The sequence below is a fragment of the Carcharhinus amblyrhynchos genome, chromosome 26 (assembly GCF_965287045.1).
Source record: "Carcharhinus amblyrhynchos chromosome 26, sCarAmb.v2.hapA, whole genome shotgun sequence".
NCBI classification, from domain to species: Eukaryota; Metazoa; Chordata; class Chondrichthyes; order Carcharhiniformes; family Carcharhinidae; genus Carcharhinus; species Carcharhinus amblyrhynchos.
Window position 1 is genome coordinate 21747392 of NC_137349.1, and position 12725 is coordinate 21760116.

General features: G+C 39.3%; 1 protein-coding gene across 1 annotated transcript in view; it reads left to right on the plus strand.

The window, feature by feature from the left end:
• LOC145358906 (unconventional myosin-Vb-like) overlaps positions 1-12083 on the plus strand; it is a 104795-nt gene extending 92712 nt beyond the window's left edge. Inside the window, exons 32-37 of the mRNA XM_080213279.1 lie at positions 1267-1353; positions 1879-2029; positions 3800-4091; positions 7276-7450; positions 8992-9072; positions 10951-12083. Coding sequence (XP_080069405.1) covers positions 1267-1353; positions 1879-2029; positions 3800-4091; positions 7276-7450; positions 8992-9072; positions 10951-11103 — 939 coding nt within the window. The 3' untranslated portion in view covers positions 11104-12083. The remainder of the gene's footprint in view (positions 1-1266; positions 1354-1878; positions 2030-3799; positions 4092-7275; positions 7451-8991; positions 9073-10950) is intronic.
• Positions 12084-12725: the final 642 nt, after the last annotated feature.

The window sequence follows — 12725 nt, forward strand, 5'->3', positions numbered from 1 at the left end:
TTGAGGTGTGCAAATTGGCTGCTATTTCATACAAAATTGACAACAATTAACGTACTTAATTGTCTGTAAAATACTTCAGTCAAAATAGCGAGATACTGAAAGGTGCTATGTAAACTGTTGCTGCACCATCACCACCTTATTCTTCTGATCACCTTTGGGGATAGTAACCTGAGATTTTTGCATCCAAATGAGTGGATGGGTGCTAGGTTTAATGTAATCTCAAAGACAATTCAATATTGCACAGGAGTCATAGTCATAGAGCAATACAGCAAGGAAATAGGCCCTTCAGTCCATGCTGATCATGGTGCTCCTCCCTCCCAGCTATTCCCAATTGCTCACATTTGGCCCATATCCCCCTCATCCTTTCCCATCCATGTACATATATCCAAATGCTCTTTAAATATAGCTTTTGAACCTGCCACAACCACTTTATTTGGCAGCTCATTCTATATCTGCACCACCCTCTGTGAAGAAGTTGCCCCTTGGGTCCCTTTTTTATTAAAAAAATCTTTCCCCTCGCTCCTTTAACCTATGTCCCCTCATTTTCAATTTGCCTACCTTGAGAAAAGGACTGTTTATCCTATCTATGACCCTAATGATTTTATACATCTCAAGGTCACTGCTCATTCTCCTATGTTCCAAGGAATAAAACCCTAGATGGCCAACCATTTCCTATAACTCAGGCCCACGAGTGCTGGCGACATTCTCAAAGGTCATCTTTGTAGTCTTTCCAGTCTATCCAATGCCTTTCCTATAACAGTGTGACCAAAATTGTACACAATGCTTCAAGTGTGATCTCACCAATGACTTGTACAACTGTAACGTAAGGCCCCAACTGTTGTACTCAGTGCCCTGACTGATGAAGGCGAGTGTGCTAAACACCATCTTCACCGCTCTGTCTACCTGTGACACTACTTTCAACAAATTATGTACTTGTGCTTGTAGGTCCTTCTAGTGTCAGGCAAGATTGTTTGATTTATCTGAAGTGGAATGTGAACACGCAACCTTTTGGAGGCATGACTGTTACAAGTGAACCACAAATGAAAATTAGGGCAACATTTTCACTGAACCCTTGAGCGAATAATATTTCGGCTTTGTACACACCTCTTGTGTATTATGTGTAGAATTGACATGGCAAGAAATTGGGTGAATTAACTATAGTAATTATGGGGGTAATTTTTGTTAGTTAAAGCAAAATAATTCTGATTTGAGCAGCAGATAGAAAATGGAACACTTTTTAAATGTATTTTTGTTTAAATTTGGCAGAGAAGCTCTGATTTTGAGATGGTGGCATTCTGGCTTTCCAACACTTATCGTCTGTTGGTCTGCTTAAGGCAGTATAGTGGGGATGAGGTGAGTGTTTCAATTTTATATCAAGATTCCATTGTGAAGGAGGAGGCCACCAAGGCACAACTTGTATTCAAAGGATAAATTTAAATCAGGAAAGGGTAAATATCAGTTATCGGTTTTAAAAGACTGACAGTTGTGACTTTTTAATGTACTCCAATGTCATGAAGATGTTATTACTTTATCTTTTAAGATGGGTTTATCCTATTTCACTGAACTTTATACGTTCACATTTTAAAAGCCACTGAACAACTTAACTGCACAAGTGTTTCGACCAGCTGGTTGGATTGTGCACCAGTGGTTTGATTTCTGTACAAGGAGGAACTGAGACAATTTGCTGAGCAACACTACCGGAAAGATCTCCATCCTCAAATAAATATCCCATATAATATAGACACAGATCCTGCATCATCTCAAATTAAGGCTCCAGAATTTAGCAGACTGCACACTGACATAATAGTGCATGTTTAGATAAAGATGCTTAACTTTGGTATGTCAGTATGAAATCAAGTTTTTTTTTTGTTTTTACAGAACTCTGTAGAAATGAACACACCTGAACAAAGAAAACACGCCTTGAGGAATTTTGACCTTTCTCAGCATTGCCTGATTTTGTCTGATCTTGCCATTCAACTTTACCACCAATTAATCAAAGTTGCAGAGGGAAAACTTCAGGAAATGATTGGCAAGTGATATTAGTGCTAATTGAAACCTACTCTGGTTGTTGCCAGTTTAGGGGGACGGGGGGGTGGTTTTTCAAAAACATTGAGCTACACATTTGACGTTTCTCACTTGAAAGCTGTCTTACCAATCAGTATAACCACTATTGAATGTAGGAGGAAAGGATTTTTTAAAAAAATCAATAGCAAGTAATCATTGATTTTTGTAATAGAAAATATCATTAAATGTTAAGGGGTGGGCTGATGGTGGAAACTGTACTTAGAGTCAGAGGTTTACAGCATGGAAACAGGGCTTTCGGCCCAACTTGGCCATGATGCCCTTTTTTAAACCCCAATTGCCTGCATTTGGCCCATATCCTGCTATACACATCTTACCCATATAACTGTCTAAATGCTTTTTAAAATAAATTGCACCTGCCTCTACTGCTATTTGCGGCAACTTGTTCCAGACACTCGCCACCCTCTTTGTGAAAACATTGTCTGTCTTCACCCTTTTGTATCTCTCTCCTCTTCCCTTAAACCTTTGCCCTTTGGTCGTAGACTCTGCAACCTTTGGGAGAAGATATTGACTATCTAGCTGATCTGTGCCCCTCTTTATTTTGTAGACTTCTATAAGAGCACCCCTCAGCCTTCTATATTCCAGAACAAAAATTCCCAGTCTATCCAGCCTCTCCTCAAAACACAAACCATCAACTCTTGGTAGCATCCTAGTAAATCTCTTCTGCACTCTTTTTCTAGTTTAATAATATCCTTTCTTTAATAGAATAAGTTTCTGACATGCCAAATCAAGAGTCCTATTGGTTTACCTGCAAATAAGGGCCAGTAATCATAAGAAATCACATCTCCCCTTAGGATGTGGGAAGGTGAAGACAATGAAATTTCTTTATAGTGCTTAGAAATATAAAAGATCCAATAGGAATAATCATAGAATCCTTACAGTACAGAGGGAGGCCATTCGACCCATTGAGTCTGCACTGAACCCAATCCCACCCAGGCCCTACACCTATATCCTTACATGTTTTACCCACTAATCCCTCTAACCTACGCATAGGACACCTGAGGGGCAATTTTAAGCATGGCCAATCAACCTAACCTGCACATCTTTGGACTGTGGGAGGAAACTGGAGCACCCAGAGGAAACCCACGCAGACACGAGGAGAATGTGCAAACTCCACACAGTGACCCAAGCTGGAATCGAACCCAGGTCCTTGGAGCTGTGAAGCAACAGTGCTAGCCACTGTGCTGCCCAAACAATCATTCCACAGGGTGGAAAAAGCTTTCTCTCTCTCTCTCTCTGCTATCGGCTTGGAAATTTGGATCAAATTGAACATTATCAGGTGGGAACTGACAAAAATGAAGAAAGTTGGGGTTGAGCATTTGGAAGTTTATCTCTAATTTAGAGTCTGCCATCAGTGAAGTTCTGCTGACTGACTTTTTCTAAAATACCCTGGGTGGGGTTTTCTGACTGTTCCCACTGGTGAGATCTTCAGTCCCACCAATGGCAGTCCCTTGTTATGGGTTCCCTGACAGCAGAGGGTATAAACCAATGGGGAAACCCCATCTGACAGTAGTGAGATTGGAAGATTTACACCAGAGGCCAGTGCTGGATGGCCTCCACTGCCATAATGACATCTTTCCTCACCAACCACCACCACCAGCAACGCCCCCCCCCCACCCCACCCTCTGTGTTGGTAAAGTGGTTAAGAGTCGTGTGCAGTAGTTTTAAGCATAAAGATAATTTTTTAGAACTGTCTGTTTGTCATCTGTGCTTGCAGTGTCTGGAATGCTGGAAAATGACACCCTTCAGAGTATTTCGAGTATGACGGCAAAATCAGCCGGCTATAGAAAGAAAACAGGAGGTCTTTCTGGAGAAAATACTGCGTACACACTGAATTCCATCATTCAACAATTAAACTACTTCCATGATGTCCTCTCCAAACATGGTTTGCATCCTGAAATAATTAAACAAGTCTACCGGCAGATTTATTACATAATTGCAGCAGTCACATTGAACAACTTGCTTCTAAGGAGGGATATGTGTTCCTTTAGCAATGGAGTCCAAATCAGGTAAAAGTCTCGTGATTATTGTTAGAATTTTGTAAAATCTTTTGTTGGCAGCAAATGCAAAAAGAAGTTATTGAACATTGTTCATTTGCCCTTTTACAGCAATGAAGGCTGTTTGCACTGCATGTCTCATGAGCTGTCCAATGAGAGGCAATTAACTTAATTTGGAATAACACAAGTTTAGCTCTTTAAATTGGCATCAGTGTGTTTTATCCATGTATTAGCATAATCAGCATAATATGCCATGAGGTTGATGTGCAACTCAAAGTGCTTTTCTTAGTGTTCTAGGTCTTCAGAGGGGGGGGGGGGGGGGGGCAAGTTCAGTGGAGATGTGTGGGGGAAATTTGTTTGCACAGGGTGGGGTTCTGGAATGTACTGCCAAGTGAGTGGTTGAGGGAGGTACGTTAGTCACATTTAAGACTTGCCTTGATATGCATATGAACAAACAAGGAATAGAGGGGTTTAAGCGGTTGGTTTAGATGGGTAAACATGATGGTCATAGGCTTGAAGGGCCTGTTCCTGTGCTACACTGTTCTTTGAGCCAAATATACTGCAGCTGCTGTATTTCTTTCAATAATGTGAATCAGGTGTACAGTGCATGCAGAGACGTGGTATTTTAGCCAATATTCATGTGGAATAGTACAGTCTTGGTGCTGCATCATGCAATCATTGGAGGGGAAATAGTGTGGATGTGAGATGTAATAACATCAAGTCCCTGGTTGCCGGCAGTGAAATGTATAAATGTCTTTATTAGCCCTTGGAAAGTGCAATAGATGAGGTGGGGGGTGGGGGCGGGGCAGGGAATTAAAGATGTTTCTGGCTGGTCATAAAATAAGCAGACCTTAAATGATTATCTCTATCTATCCGTAAGCTATATGGAACCCATTCCACAGGAGCTAGTAGTTGAACACCAGCATAAAAACAGCAATGGTTTGCTAGAACGCTGAAAGCGTGAAAGGTAGACTTTTATAATATAGAAGATCCAGCCATTTCTACACACACTTGAGTTGACCACGAAACATAATTGAAACAATTTGTTTTCAACTGCAGTATTGAATTTTAAAGTCCCACTTATTTAACCTGAATAATTAAAATGGTAAGCAGTTGAATCGCCAGCATGGATGTCCTTTTCTGGGAGGGAAAATGGTTGGTTAACAATTATGTAACCTTACATTTAGTTGTAACCATCTTGAGTGTTAAATCAATGTTGTGAAAGGTTCATTTAACTTCCCAAAATTGGAACAACTTTTTGGAGTTCTGTTCCTGTTCCTGTTACTAAACTATCTCTAAAACAGCCAGCTAGTAATACTTTTGATCTGACCCCTTCTGTTAATTACTGAGATGACAGTCCAGTAAGCAGTTCTGCGATCATCCTGTTGGCAATCTACACACAATGCCCACTGCTATTCATGAGTGGTATGGTTTAGGCCCAAAAATCCTTGCCAGAAATTTTGTTCGAACTGCTCAAAAATGTTTGGAAGCGCTTGCTAATTGTATAAATCCCCTTGGAAATTGCATTTAATAGCTAAAGAATGACATGTCAATGTTTACACTTTTACTGTAACTAAGCCTAAAAGCTATTGACTAAACACCATTTTTGTAAATAACTTGTACCTCAAACTACAGAGAAACATTACCTTTTTTATGCTTATTACAGTCCTTGAAAACAGTCCACAGTGCTCCCAGCTTCCAATGCTATCCCATAATCCACTTTTACTGACTAACTTTTTAATGATCTCCTCCAGGAACTTCCCTCAGCTTCAAGAGTCTCTTGAATCCACCACCAGCAGTAAACATGTTCTGCAACCCTCCATCCTAGTCAGTATTGGATAATCTTCTGATTGATGCAGGATGCATTTCATTGACTAGAGACCATCTCCCCCCATACCCAACTGCTTCTCTATGCTGACCACAAACTCTACTATGTGGCAATCCTTCATGTGTAGGGAAGCTTGTAACCTGATCACAAAAATTGTTTCCTCTGCTCTCTTCCCCATGGCAGTGTGAAAGACATTAGCATTTCAATTTGGATACAAGGCTAATTAGCTGTTCTTGAAATCCTTTCATCTCGGAGGTAAATTGACTTTTTGCAGCACAATTATTTGCAACCCAAGACCTTTCTGGGACTTTGAGTCTTTGCCTACTCATTCCAAACCCAGAGACTTCTGTTGTTGCCTTCCTTTGATCTCCAATAATCAAACAACCCAGGCTTACTGTTGGGCAGACTGCAGAACAGGTCCTGTGACTCACTTCATTTGTCTTAAATTTAAAGATACAATCCCAAAATATTATGTCATCATTGTTACAACATGCATTGATTTGTTGATGAGCAAACACCATTTAGTTGTGGAAATCTCTGCAGTGCTGAATGATCCTAAGTTTCCACCAAATATTTAAATCAAATATGAAATTCAATTTTAATCTGAAATAAGTTCAGAAATAACCTCCAGAAATGTCACATCTGTAGATGTAGGGGAAATTACCAAGTTATTTAATAATGTTGGATAGACTACAATGTGTTGACTTGTAATTAGAAGATTTCCGCAAAATTTAAGTGTACTGCAGATGATTTGAGAAAGACAGATCTGCTTGAATTTGTTGTAGAGTTGAAACTTGGGCTTGAGTATTGGTTTGCTTTGTAAATGGCAAGAGATTTATTGGCCACGTTGAAACTACATTCCTTGGAAAGTGGAATCTATAGAGCTGCACAATCCTAAAGCTACATTTATGAATTAGCCAACGTGTTGAAATAGTGCATTGAATTGTTTTCAATTCAGAGGAAGGAATGAATCTTTCTAATCTGTACTGCATTGGAGTTGTGCTGATACTGGTATTGTGACTGATTCTTAAGCATGGATAAGCTTTGGACCTTGTCAGACATCCATAATACACAATTTAAATCTAAATTCTGATCATTGATGTTAAGTGGCTTTATGAAATTAAGTTAAATTTCCACAAGACTGTCAATTATGCCAATGTGCAATAGACTGATATTTGAATATATCTATGGTTGTTTTGATTATAGACCATGATATGATCTTCCTAACATTTTACATGTGGCTATATGCTTATCTTGTCATAAAATTTGACAGCCTACTGAGAGGTCGATTCTTGGCCTTTGCTGTACAGGTCTTATTATTTAGACAATTCCAAATGTTTCAGCATTCTCCTCCTCTTCCTGATCCAGAAACAATGTCAGCCAGCTCTCTGAATGGCTAAGAGGCAAGAACCTACATCAGAGTGGTGCACTTGAGACATTGGAGCCACTGATACAAGCTACACAGCTCTTGCAATTGAATAAGACAACTGAAGCAGATGCAGAGGCAATCTGCTCTATGTGCACAGCACTCTCAAAGACACAGGTGCATTTCTATTTACCAACATATTTTGAGCATGCATACTGTAGTTATCTAAAAATGTTAGTTCAGTTGTAGTTTTAAAAGTACTAGGATTATGGAGGAATAGGTTTTGCAGAAATGTATTTTAAGGAGAGAGCAAAAATACTATTGAAATGATGGTTATTGAGTGCAATATGGTTGGGGAACACGTTCACAGGCAATATAGAAAGTATACTGTAGCTATTAATAGGATACAGCAGTTGCAACCAGAATTAAGCTGATGAAAGAAATGAATTATGAAGGGCAATTGTGTAAATTGGGTAGTTACTCACTAGAATAAGAATGTTATTCTAAAATGATTGCAATAATAAACTGATCTGGAAGAGCTGTGTTGCCAGGTCCAGAATAATTGCATCAGAGGGGACAGCCAGCACCCAAGGAGGTGTAATATTCAAAGTTAACATGTGAAAACATTATTTATATGCGCAGGTGGTGAGTCTATAAAACAACCTCCTTGAAGACAATGGACCCAGATTATAACGATTCCTTCAAATGTGAATTGGATCTCAATTTTCTTGGTGTACAGGATAATTTGAAGCAAGTTACTACAACATGAGGGGAACAGATAACTTTGGACCAACAGTTTCAAAGAATTCCACTATGGGTTTTTCTTTTTGTCTAATTTTCTAGACAAATTGGTAATTGCCTTGTTTAATGGGCAACTTTTTTATTGTGCACTGCTGGACTGCCAACTGGCAAGAGGTGAACGAGAGGGAACTCCATGTTATTTTGCATGAGAATCAGGAAGATGATCGCATAATGGAGTGACAGAAAAACATGGAAATGGTCCTTTCTGAGGATTTAATGGCTTCCAGCTGTTTACAGAGAAATAACTTCCTCCCCTTCCCTCCCGCATATAATGCGGACTTGAGCATGTGCAACAGCTGCCCCCCCCCCCCCCCCCCCGCCCACCTTGCTGCTGGGAAAAGTCAGCATCACTTTTTAAAAATGTTCCCATTCACCTAGAGTTCTGGTATCCCAATGAGCAAGTTTTTATTTTCCCCAGGTTGTGCTGGCTATGGAGATGGTTGAGGAGATGGCAGGCTTAGTCTGCTAAATTTCAAACACTAGCATTGTTATTTGATAGCTCACTGATGGAACAAGTTCCATCCCAATCTCCTTGTTATAGAAGCTAAATGTCAAATTTATCTTGAGAAAAGGCCAGAGAACAACTAGTTGTGGATCTATACGCTATAAGATTTGTGATATTTGCATCACGGGTGGTTGCTGGTTATCCTTGTTTACTTACCCACTTGTGGTGGCTACTGCCCCATAGTGGGATCCCTCCTATGGGAGATAGTTTTAAAATTATAAAGTTGAGTAAAAATCTGATCAGATGCTTCAAAAATTTAACTTTCCGTGGTTTATTAGATGGAATTAAGTCCATTTGATTTTTTAAAATCTTGCTACATATGTTCCCTTCTTGCAATTGTTACTTGGAAATTAGAATGTCATCCTGACAATTTCTTTTCTACTTACTGCTTTTACCTTTTGTTATGTAACAGATTGTGAAAATACTGACTTTGTATACACCTATTAATGAATTTGAAGAACGTGTGACTGTTGCTTTTATAAAGAATATTCAGGTATCTATTTTCAGTTATAGTAGCTGAAACAAGGCATGTTCAGTAATTACACCTAAATTTTAATTTTTCACATGTTTAGCCATGTAACAGTACTTTGCATGATCTTTTTTGTTATAGTTAAAGACTGATTTGGAAGCATGAAGTGGGTAGCTTTCTTGTGCATGATTCTTTCCTTCTCCACTGTTCCATAAAGCAAGTACATGTACAATTGAAAATAATCTCATCTTTTTGTAGGAATAACAGAATTCCTTGGGTTTTTGAGCATCTAATTTTTTATTTTTGTACTTTTTTGTAACTTATGGTACTATAATACTGGAATTTGCATAACTTGGGCGTAAATGCCCTCTTTAAAATATTATCAGTTTTAACTCTTCAGTGGGATAACTTGCCCTTTATTATACCATGAGTTTATGAATTTTGGCGGTATATCCCTGGGGTGAAATCTTGCCTTAAAATGGCAGTGAGTCTGGCAAGAAAATCGGCATTTTTCTCGAGAGACCAATCTATTTTGTCTCCAATCTTACTACATTTTTACCCAACAAAATTCAAGGGGGGAGGGCTGAAATGCACCAGCAAAATCCAGCTACACAGCGATCGGGAAGCCCTTTTTACAGGGCACTGCAATCTGAGCAGCAATACCCCCCCTCCCCCTCCCCCACCCCCTCCCCCTCCCCCAGATCAGGGCCACTATCCACTCCAATGTTGTCCCCCCCCCCCCTAAAATTGACCATTGCTGGCATCCTCAGCTCACGACCACTTCTGCATGAGTCTTGTGCCCAACCCCCACCCCATGAGGCTCCCACTAGGTTCTGCCTCTTAGTACAGGATGGCACTACCACCCTCTGTAAAGGGGCAATGCTGAGGGCATTGCCAGGGTACTGCCAAGCCATGTTCCTCCTCCCTTGGAGGCTATACTTGGTGGGGCTCCCCCATGAGAAGTTTGTGAATCTGTTGAAAAACTGTGCTGACTTGATTTGCAAATATGGCAAGGGGTTATGTTACAGGGTGGCAGAGTGGTATTTTAATTGTATTAAAATACATGTAAATCAAGTTCACACCGTTTTATAGGTGTAAACCTGATGACATCGCTGGTGAGAGTGCAGGGAAGACCTGAAGCCACATTCTTACCAGCGAGTACCCCACCAGTATTTGCATGGATGGTGAAAGTGGGTTCAAGTTTGCCCCCATTTTTGAGAGAATTAATGAACAAAGAATTGTGGATTGCTCATCCTTTAATTACAGTGGCCTTTTAAATGAAGGCACACTTTATATCACACTTTCATTCAATCTCCTCCCTGGGTCCAGATCCCAGATGGGAAAACATATCATTTCAATAGTGCCATGTAAATTTATTTTCCTTTTGCATCATTTCCCCGCCCCCCCCCCCCCCCCTCCCACCCACCCCGCGCAAGTCCTGGCCAACTGCAGGACTTAAATGTTTCTTAGTCACTTAGTGCAATATTCAATGCTATTAGATTGAAACACTGAAAATTGCTGAGATTACCTTGCTGTTGTTACAGTTGTTTGTTTGACTTTGTAATCATAGAATCCCTGCTCTACAGAAGGAGGCCATTTGGCTCATCAAGTCTGTACTGACTGCAATCCCACCCAGTCCTGTTCCCCATAACCCTCATTTACCCTCCTAATCCCCCTGATATCATCAATTAGCATGGCCAATCAACTTAACCTGCACATCTTTGGACTGATCTTTTTGATGAAACGTGTTCCCATAATTTCTGCAATTGGATTGCCTTGCTGTGGAATGCAGTGTAGATCTGAACCTTATTACATTTGAATTGTATTAGCCTCTCACTGTATAACTAACCTATTATCACAGCTAAGGACGTAATTGGTTATACTGAATGTTTTGTCTTATAGAATCGATTGGCAGGTAGAAGTCCAAGTCGTCAACTGCTAATGGAGTTAAAGCATGTGTTTGCTGTAAATTTTCCCATCATTCCTTCTCCTGTGAACCTGGACAAAATCAAAATCCCTGAAATCTTGGAGCTGGACTTTCTAAATAGATTCTGAACATATATATTAAGTTGGGACATCTGGAGTGGATTTATGACTTGCAAGGTTTTGGTTAATAGCTGCAGAGTATTGCAGAAGTAGCAGCTTGTTGCAAGTGACTACAATTACACTTGTGTGGTTGAATAGCAGCACCCTCTTAATGCTCTTAAGTTCACTTTGTGGGGTTATTGGTGGGGGGGGGGGGGCGGAAGCAGCTTTTCTTACAAGCACTTATTTGCAGTTTGTTTGAAGGTAACAGTGTAGTTCAGACATGATGGGTGGCATTTTTTTTAGAAACATAAAAGAGCCTTTTGGTGGATTCAAGCCCAAAACCTAGGGGTAAAAGAGTTTGTGAAGGTCTAAGGACAGATGGAATTTTAGCTAAGGGTAATTGATTAAGGCTCACTGAAATTGTTTGTAGCTTGAGTACTTTGATTTGTTCACGTGCACCAAATTAATCTCTGCTGAGATGTTCGGTTTAGTTGTGATTCAAAGCTGAAGTGGTGTCGAGGCTTTTGAGCAGTTAATCTAACCACAGTGCAATTAATATGGTGCTTTTTCATGACATTTTTCCTCCACCTGAGGAGTTGGGCATTCAATATTTAAGTCGTATGCCACTGATTTATGTTGCTGAGAGGAAAGTTTGAAATCACCTGAACCATTTCACTGATTTTAAGAACCCTATCCGCCTTCCCAATGCTTAACGTAACATTGCTTCCTTTTGGTGGCCTGTCTCATAAGGACAACACAACTGAATAAAGCAAATATGAGATTGACATGGTTCTGTCGCAAGTATGTGCTTAAAATGATTTTGTTCTTGGATTATTTATAATAAAATGAACTTTTAAATAGGTAAGTGTATTTTTGTGATATTGGCCAGCAGATCATTGTGAAATGTACATTTAATGTGTATGTATAAATAGACTAATACTTTCAAAGTGACAATCTGAGGTTCCAGTCCAACATTTACATTTTTCTGCAATGCATATTAAAGAACTGTATTCTATAATTGAAACCAATTGATTGAAATAATTCTATAAAATGTACTTCCATGTAGCTCTGCTGTAATATATTAATGTACTTTTTCTTGTCAGATTGTATGTTCATCCTTTTAAGTGTTCTTTAAACGAATTAATCTCTAATAAAATATTACTAAATATTATTAGTATCAGCAGTGGAGAAAATTACAGCTACACCATTGCTTTGGCCTAGGAAGGTCATGTTGATGACCAAAGTTATTTAAGATCTTAACACGAACAATATATCTCATAATATTCAACTGTGCTTTTTTTGCAGTTTGACAGTATTTTTATCTTTGTAACTTGATAATATTTTATGATGCAATCTATTTGAATGCACATTAAGGAAGTCTAGTAATACAAAAATTGTTGTTTTATTTAGACTTTGACACTTTAAAGCTGCCGTAACTTTATCATCACTTTGCTTCAGTGTTTAGCCCTGCACGCCATTGGTACCAAAATACAGTAATAGGTGAAGGTTTGCACTTTTGAATCTTCAGAATGTAGAGTTCCTGATCTTGGTTTTTGCTAAAGGAAAAAGTGGCATGTGAATGCTATAAACTCCTAAGAAATCTAATTTTAAATGTCATTGGTCGTGTAGGTCCATATTATTGCTCTCTG